Source organism: Hydra vulgaris, chromosome 11, assembly GCF_038396675.1.
Source record: "Hydra vulgaris chromosome 11, alternate assembly HydraT2T_AEP".
Classification (NCBI taxonomy): domain Eukaryota; kingdom Metazoa; phylum Cnidaria; class Hydrozoa; order Anthoathecata; family Hydridae; genus Hydra; species Hydra vulgaris.
This window is the reverse complement of record NC_088930.1, coordinates 7,677,687-7,687,500: the sequence shown is the minus strand read 5'-3', so window position 1 is coordinate 7,687,500 and position 9,814 is coordinate 7,677,687. Positions and strand designations below refer to the sequence as shown.

The following is a 9,814-nucleotide window of genomic DNA, read 5'->3' as shown; positions in this document are numbered from 1 at the left end:
TATATTTATTTTAGTTTTTAACTATATGTAAAACGCATATAGCATCACAGAAAATATGTATTTAGTACATATCTTAAGAACATATAGTGTAAGCAACACCAAGTAATTAAATTTACATTTTTTTTTTACTTCAAATAATTTTTTTTTAAGTGATAAAAAACGATTAGCATGTTGGATATTGTTATTTTTATAAGCTTAAATAAACCCAGATTTTGTTTAAAAAAAGTTAATGATAAGTATATTGTTTAGTTTTACTCTATATAACGCTTTTCAGCACAAATCCATTATTGAGCACAAATCCATAAAAATACCACAATTTTTGAAGATACTTATTTAATGCACGAAAACCATTTAACTAAGGTATTCTGCTGCAAAACAAAAATCTTTTTGAGTCTTATTATGTTTTGCATAAGCCTGTCTCATAGATTTTATTAATGCTTCTAAAAAAAAATAAGTATGCATCACATATCACTTAGAAAATGTTAATAGGTCAATCGTTATAAAACTTATAACTTAGAAATTATCAAAAGGTTTATTGAAAAATATTTTAAAAAAATGGAAAGATTTCCATACAAATTAATCAAATATTGACGTAATGGACACAGGGGTGGATGAATATCATCTATTCAGAGTAGGGGGGCAATTTTAAAGTTTCTTTGTTTCGGTGGATCCAGACCATTTAGAAAGAAAGGAAGGGCAATCTTTTAATTTAATGGATCCAGACTCTAAAAATATTTTTTATGCTAAAGTTATTTTGTTATTCAAAGATAATGACAAATTTAACATTAGTTATTACCGCCCTATTTTTATCTCACTTGTATTTTAAAAAATACTTGAGCAATAAAGTGTTATGAGAGTATAATTATTTTAATAATCTGCAATACAACAAAAATTTTGGTTTAAAAAAAATATAGTTCAACTGATTATGCAATTATTCTGTTAGTGCATGAAATTTCAAACTCTTTTGAAAAATCTCTTTTCTCATTAAGAATCTTTTTCGATCTTTTAAAAGCATCTTATACTTTCAATCCCAATATCTTGTTTTACAAACCTAATTACTACTAAATAAATAAAAGAGTAAGTAAATGGTTTCAGATTTATTTTAGTGTTGGACTTTGACTAAATCGACTAAAAGTGGACTAGTTAAAAGTCGAAATTAGTCAACTTTGAAAAGTTGCGTAGTCGATTTAATCAACAATGGATTTCCTACCAATCGGCTAAAAAGTCAATATAGTCAAAAAAATTTTATTCGATTTAATTCCCATTTTTAACTTTTGTTTGTTCACTTAATTACAGTTAATAAACATATTTCCTAGTTTGTTTAATATCATGAAATTTTGTTTAACTCATATCATGTATGCAAAATGTATACCTAATTTATACCTAACTTTCAGTTATGCATTTCATTAATTTATTTTTTTTGTTGGTGTACTATTTTCTTTTGATTTTCAAAAATATTTATATACAGGGACGTTCAAAGCTGACTCGGGGCAAAACTAAATAGTGATGTTTCAAAACTAAGTATCATATATATTTATATCACATTTATTTGTATTTAAAGAAAAAGTATAGTATGGTGATACAGGTAATATCAAAATTATTCTTTTGTAACACCAAAAAAATAAGTCAATGTAGTGTGCAGTGGTGATAAGCATTGTACTTTTTAAATTTAATTTGAATAAAGACAAGGTAGCTGAGTGAAAAATACTATTGGGAAGAGATTTCCATATCTTAATTTTTACGCAGAAAAAATATCTCCGTGTGACGTTATTAACAATTGTAATAATGGAATAAGATTTTGGGAATGGCATCGCGTAGAGTAGTGAAAAGGTGCAAATGTAAAAAGCTCAGAAAAAGGTAGATTAACAAGGCTGTTCACAATTATGTATGTCGTTATAAGGACAAATAATTCAGATATATATAAATATGATATTTAATTTTGAAACATCCCTTGCAGACAAAAATACGTTTTCAAAAGGTTTTAAATACGCATATTGGAATCGCTTCTAAAACGTCTTTTTATAGTATAGAACGCAAATCTGAGAACACATATCGAAAAGTTTATAATGTTGTTAATAATACGTCTTGAAAATACGTGTGTTATCCCAAGTAAATAAACTTATTTTAAACGTTTTTCAAAACTTACATAAGATGTCTAAAATGCGTTATTTTTAAGTATAAAACGCAAATCTAAAAATACGTGTTTTAAAGATGTAATTTAAACCGCTAAATTTAGCGGTTTAGCAATGTTTACAAACATTGTGTCCTAAACAAATTCAAACCATAAAAAGCGACAAATAAATTTAAAGTTTGAACTTAAAATTTCTGATAAAACAATGTATACAGTAAATTATATTTTTTATAATAAATTATATATATGTATTACATAATGAATATAAAATGAAATGAATTAATTCTATTTTAGCGAAAGTTTTAACTCAGCGGGTGCATTTTTCAACTTGTTTCTTACTATTTTTCGTATAGATCTTTGATCAGCATTTGGCCATAACTTTTTTTGATATTATAAAATAAATTTTATAGCCAAATATAATTAAAAACAATATATTTAGATATAAAATAAACTCAATAAAATATAAAACATACCGGTTGTTGACATGAGACACTCTTCTAAGTGACTACTCCCACCTGATTCAGCATCTGATTGTAGACATCGCTTAGATGAAGCATTTTCCATATTTTCAAATTTCTGTGATTAAATACTTTATTTATAATTCCTTGATTTGGAATTTGTAACCTTTGATAGAATTATATAATTAATTATTGATTGTTTAAGTTCATTAACTCATTAATTTATATTATTTCTCATTCAATTTCAATAAAAATATAATTTCAGTGTACCTGATTCAGGAGAAAACTTTCTAAACTAGTCTAGTGAGGGTTTTGATGACAAGAAGAATTTTATTGAAGAAATAGAGTTAGCAGAGCTATCTGAAATGATGATGAGCTTGACAAATAAATGCCTACAAAACAAGATTTTTTATCTAACATAGCATTTAAAACTAACAATTTCCATTAATATTCATTATTTTTCAAGATAAATCTCTTACAATCGTCTTATATTTCTTAAATATAACTTAAACAATTTCTTATTTTAAACATAACCTCTACATCTGCATCTTTGAGAATGTCCTTGTTTTTTAAGCAGGGCTAGTAACTCATTTGCACAAAGTCTGGGAAGATTATAATTACTTACAATGACAGCTTATTCTTAGCTTAAAGTTGAATCATCTTTTCTATCAGCATTATCTTCATTGTTATAACAAAAATCAAAATATATATATATATATATATATATATATATATATATATATATACATATATATATATATCAGGGACCCTGATATATATATATATATATATATATATATATATATATATATATATATATATATATATATATATATATATATATATATATATATATATATATATATATATATATATATATATATATATATATATATATATATATATATATATATATATATATATATATATATATATATATCAGGGACCCTGATATATATATATATATATATATATATATATATATATATATATATATATATATATATATATATATAATACATATATATATATATATATATCAGGGACCCTGATATATATATATATATATATGTATATATATATATATATATATATATATATATATATATATATATATATATATATATATATATATATATATATATATATATATACATATATATATATATATCAGGGACCCTGATATATTTATATATATATATATATATACATATATATATATATATATATATATATATATATATATATATATATATATATATATATATATATATATATATATATATATATATATATATATGGGACCCTGATATATATATATATATATATATATATATATATATATATATATATATATATATAATATATATATATATATATATATATATATATATATATATATATATATATATATATATATATATATATATATATATATATATATATATATATATATATATATATATATATATATATCACGGACCCTGATATATATATATATATATATATATCAGGGACGGCACCAGAGTATTTGGCACCCTAGGCGAATCTGACAAACTGCATCCCTAACCCCTCTCCAAGTTACTTACACAAAGGAATGCTTAAGTTATGTTATTACATTTTGTGTATACATTCGGAAGAATACATACATCCATAATCATAAAGAAGCGTATATTCATGTAACTTTATGATATATTAATAAATAATTTCAAAACTTCACTTTTCACGCTTTTGTTTTTGCAAATGTAAAAACGAGCTTCGTCAGATAATGTTTCTAGCAATATATGTTTACTTGGCAGAGTAGCTAATCCAGCAAGTCTTTCTTGCTGCATAGACGTTCTCAAAAATATTTTTATCAGTTTGAGTTTTGAGAAGCTTCGCTCACCGCTAGCCACGGAAACTGGAACTGTCAAGAGGATTCTTAAAGGTATAACAGTGTTGGGGACACAATCTGTTAGATTATTTTTTAATATAAAATTTAGTAAATCTAGTGGCAATGTACACCTTGCAACTCGTCTTAAAATTGATTTCAGTTCACTACATAGATCAACTGCATCAATATCTTTGCAATCTCCATGTTGCAAAGCTTTCTCAAGATTGTTCTTTCTCAAGCAATATTACATAACTTCTTTGCTAGTTACACTCTGTAAACTGTGAACATCATAGAGAAAACCGAACAACGAACTTATTGTTTGTATAAGAGTAAATCTTTCTTCAACCGATTGTATTGCTGAGTCAAGAATAGCAAAGTAAAAGTTTATTTTGAATTTTTCTTTTGAATCTTGAATAGGTTTGTTATCTCCTTCATATGTAAATTATTTATTCTTTCTTCTGATACGGGTTGATTCGGGTTCAAAAAGTGCAGGTATCTCTAAACTGACTGCAATTTCAACTGCATCTACTAGTATTTTCTTAAACTCCATTTCATTTCTGCGATTTACAAGAAACTTCTTTATTTTTTTAAGATAGTTTGTAGCGACATGCATACCTTATTACTTTGCCTGAAGTTGCTTACTAATCATATTGATCTCAAACAACACGTGGTACCACACAACCAGAGAAACGACAAACTTAAAACTAGAAAAAATTGTGTTTCAAATAAATTGTGCATATATATATATATATATATATATATATATATATATATATATATATATATATATATATATACACACACACACACTTGTAAGACTCTTAACAAAAGGCATATGTTCTTTCCCTATTATGTTGCTTTAAAGAGACTGCGTCAAATAAAACAAAGAATCAACTTTGATACTATTGTTTCATTTGACGAGATTTCCTTTTCCTTTGATACTTTTTACGCAAAATGAAATTTTGTAGCAATTAATACAATGCAAAGTTTTCGTTACTCATTTATAGAAAATTTTAGCACGTTTAAATTTATTAAGAAAATTGTTTTTGTTGGTGTGTTTATACAGAAATAGTAAGAAACTAATTTTATTTAAATATTCTATGATAGCAATTAGGAAGTAGAATAGTAACAAATTAACTGATTTATATTGTGTTTTTATACAAATAGAGTGTTATTATTTATATTTATGGAGCTTTAAAAGTTTTAAAATGTATCTTTAAAACATTTATAAAGAAGTTAAAATAATATTTTAATTTAAAGATATTAAAAATGCACGAGGTGAACATTTTTATTAATTTTAGCAGTTTCCTTTGTTATTTTAATCCACGATGGCAGAAAGAAAATAATTGTCTGGTGCGCAATATCGTAAACGACGGGTTGCAAATGAAGGGTTTATAACAAAACAGGATGGTTCTTTGTTAAAGTATCTATGTTTACCGTAGAGAAATGAAAATGGCACAGATGAGTTAAAAAATCAAGTTGAAGCAGACAGGGAAGCCGCGGAGATGACAGTATCAGAAGAGTTTGAATTACATAATGTTATACACGTGGCACACAAAGAATCTGAAGTGCATAAAATTGATAAATTCTCTGGTCTATATGCTAACTATACCAATCTGGCTACTTGGGTCGTATTTGATGACAAAATGCGACAACTTTTGATAGAACATGGACCAAAACAAGTCGATCAGTTTGGCTTTCCTAAGAACAGTATGCAAAGAAAATTTTCAAAAAACCGTTACAACCGCCGGCTTGCCAATGGAGATGAAGTTCGCAGACATTGGCTGCAGCATTCTGTAAGTAATGACTCTGTGTATTGCTTGTGCTGCAAACTGTTTACCAGTAGCACAACAGCTGCGTCATCTCTTTCTTCCATTGGTTCACATCATTGGAAAAACATGTTCACAATTCTGTCAGGGCATGAGAAAAGCAGTGAACATCTAGCGAATTTTCAGTCATGGAAAGAGTTTGAGCTGGGACTGCGAAATAATAAAGCAATTGATGCCGAACATTTGCATCTTGTTAAAAAAGAAGAACAGTATTGGCAGTAAATCTTGAAACGGCTGCTAGCTTTAGTTAGAGTTCTTGGTATGCAAAATCTTGCTTTTTGTGGAACACATGAGAAACTGAACACTGCTGATAACGGAAACTTTCTGACATTTGTAGAATTTTTAGCTTTGTTTGACCCACTTATGAATGAGCATCTTCGAAAGATTAAAGAAAATGAAACACATGTACATTACCTAGGTAAAGACACACAAAATGAATTGATTCATCTTTTATCCGATGCAATGAAAAAAAAAATTCTAACATCTGCTCGTGATGCTAAGTACTTTTCAATAATTATAGATTGCACACCTGATATGGATCATGTTGAACAAATGACTATGATCATTCATTTTTTGGATGTGATTTCAAATCCTGAAAATGGCATTGCAGCAACAGCATCTATAAAGGAACTTTTCTTAGATTTTGTGCCTCTAAAGGAGACAACTGGTGCTGTCATGGCTGAAACTATTATTAAGCAGTTAGGCAAGATGTCTTTATCTATTGAAAACTTATGCGGTCAAGGATATGACAATGGCAGAAATATGAGGGGGAAAAATAAGAGTGTCCAACGAGGAATTTTAGATGTTAATCCCCGAGCATTGTTTATTCCTTCTGTGCACATACATTGAATTTGCTGTTAATGATGCTGTTAAATGTTGCTTAGAAGCAACAGCCTTCTTTTATCTGGTGCAACGTGTATATGTATTCTTTTCTGCGTCAACTCGTCGCTGGGAAGTTTTAACACAACCTGTTTCTAATCTCACTGTTAAACCACTGAGTGAAACAAGGTGGGAAGGCCAAATTGATGCTTTAAAATCTCTCCGTTATTAACTTTGTGATATCTAGGGTGCTCTAGCAGAGATTGTGAACGACACATATTTAACAGGAGCATCTGGTAATTCAACGCGGGTAGATGCACGGTTTATTTGAAACACAATTTTTTCTAGTTTTAAGTTTGTCGTTTCTCTGGTTGAGTGGTACAACGTGTTGTTTGAGATCAATATGATTAGTAAGCAAATCTTAAAAAAATAAAGAAGTTTCTTGTAAATTGCAGAAATGAAATGGAGTTTAAGAAAATACTAGTAGATGCAGTTGAAATTGCGGTCAGCTTAGAGATACCTGCACTTTTTGAACCCGAATCAACCCGTATCAGAAGAAAGAATAAATATATTACATATGAAGAAGATGACAAACCTATTCAAGATTCAAAAGAAAAATTCAAAATAAACTTTTACTTTCCTATTCTTGACACAGCAATACAATCGGTTGAAGAAAGATTTACTCTTATACAAACAATAAGTTCGTTGTTTGGTTTTCTCTATGATGTTCACAGTTTACAGAGTGTAACTAGCAAAGAAGTTATGGAATGTTGCTTGAGAAAGCTTGAGAAAGCTTGAGAAAGCTTGAGAAAGAACAATCTTGAGAAAGCTCTGCAACATGGAGACTCCAAAGATATCGATGCAGTTGATCTATATAGTGAACTGAAATCAATTTCAAGACGAGTTGCAAGGTGTACATTGCCACTAGTTTTATTAAATTTTATATTAAAAAATAATCTAACAGATTGTGTCCCCAACACTGTTATAGCTTTAAGAATCCTCTTGACAGTTCCAGTTTCCGTGGCTAGCGGTGAGCGAAGCTTCTCAAACTGATAAAAACATTTCAAAACTGATAAACTGACAAAACTGGCAAAACTGATAAAACTGACAAAACTGATAAAACTGGTAAAACTGATAAAACTGGCAAAACTGATAAAACTGACAAACTGATAAAAACATTTCAAACTGATAAAAACATTTTTGAGAACGTCTATGCAGCAAGAAAGACTTGCTGGATTAGCTACTCTGTCAAGTGAACATATATTGCTAAAAACATAAACCTGACGGAGCTCATTTCTACATTTGCAAAAACAAAAGCGCGAAAAGTGAAGTTTTGAAATTGTTTATTAATATATTATAAAGTTACATAAATATACGCTTTTTTATGATTATGGATGTATGTATTCTTCCGAATGTATATACAAAATGTAATAACATAACTTAAGCATTCCTTTGTGAAAGTAACTAGGAGAGGGGGTAGGGCGCAGTGTGTCAGATTCGCCTAGGGTGCAAAATACTCTGGCGCCGTCCCTGATATATATATATATATATATATATATATATATATATATATATAAATTTATGTATGTATATATATATATGTATGTATATATACATATATATCAACTACATATTTACATATGTATATATATATATATATATATATATATATATAATTATGAATATATATATATATATATATATATATATATATATATATATATATATATATATCAACTACTGTGTGGGTTTTCCCTAAATCAGTGGATGTATGTACTGAAGTCTGTACTGTATATTCTAATATCATTAATAAAGGGTTTGGTTTGGGCCTGCAATCTTTTAATTAAAAGAAATAGAAAATATTATTATTTTAAATTTATTCTGGTCTGGTGTTTCAGTAAAATCTCAAAGTCACCATAACATGGATGATATATATTTATATATATATATATATATATATATATATATATATATATATATATATATATATATATATATATATATATATATATATATATATATATATATATATATATATATATATAAATATATATATATATATATATATTGCTTATTACTAATAAGTGTTTGAAAATCAATACTATCTGATATGTATTATATTTTCTATATTTAGAAAAAGTGAAATTTTGTTTCAACAAAAAACTATATAATGTCCTTTAAATATTGTGTAACTGGTTGCAAAGGCAACTATGACAAAGAATACAAAGTAAAACTTTTTCGATTAGCAAGCAAAAATCGTAATCTTCAAGAAAGAGAAATATCGATTTATGCAATACCAAGAGAAAATATTCCAGACCGTCTAAATACATTTATTTGTGAAAATTATTGGCCAATTGATTATGAAATCTGTCAAGTTCATGGTAAATTTCGTCCTGTAAATCCATCAACCATTTTGCAACTACTATTTTATGTTTTATGACTTGCTCATTATTTGGAGGTAAAAAGTTTGTGTATAAAGCTCTGCCAGTGTGTCATTTAACTGCTGATTTTCAATATGAGCAAGTTGTTGATATAATAACTTTAGTTTCTTCATGTAATGGCAATATTGTTGTAACTTTGTGTGATAATAATAGAGTAAATCAAGCATTCCTTAAAAAATTCAGTTTGGTTTCTCCATGGCAATTAACTAAAAACATTTCATTGCTCTATGATTATGTCCATTTAATTAAATCTCTTAGAAATA

The 9,814-nt window shown here is 27.0% G+C and overlaps 2 protein-coding genes and 1 long non-coding RNA gene across 3 annotated transcripts in view; 2 read left to right on the top strand and 1 right to left on the bottom strand.

Annotated features, from left to right (window-relative positions):
- Positions 1-3,234, bottom strand: part of LOC136087180 (uncharacterized) — a 6,496-nt gene extending 3,262 nt beyond the window's left edge. Inside the window, exons 1-2 of the long non-coding RNA XR_010641600.1 lie at positions 2,860-3,234; positions 2,605-2,755 (exon numbers count right to left, since the gene is read on the bottom strand). This is a non-coding gene — a long non-coding RNA (uncharacterized LOC136087180). The remainder of the gene's footprint in view (positions 1-2,604; positions 2,756-2,859) is intronic.
- Positions 3,235-5,967: 2,733 nt separating this feature from the next.
- Positions 5,968-6,513, top strand: LOC136086823 (zinc finger MYM-type protein 5-like). Its single transcript, XM_065809315.1, has one exon. The coding sequence runs from the start codon at positions 5,968-5,970 to the stop codon at positions 6,511-6,513; it is 546 nt and encodes a 181-aa protein (XP_065665387.1).
- A 39-nt stretch (positions 6,514-6,552) lies between these two features.
- On the top strand, positions 6,553-7,140 carry LOC136086822 (zinc finger MYM-type protein 1-like). Its single transcript, XM_065809314.1, has one exon. It carries the CDS (start codon positions 6,553-6,555, stop codon positions 7,138-7,140), a length of 588 nt encoding a protein of 195 aa, XP_065665386.1.
- Positions 7,141-9,814: the final 2,674 nt, after the last annotated feature.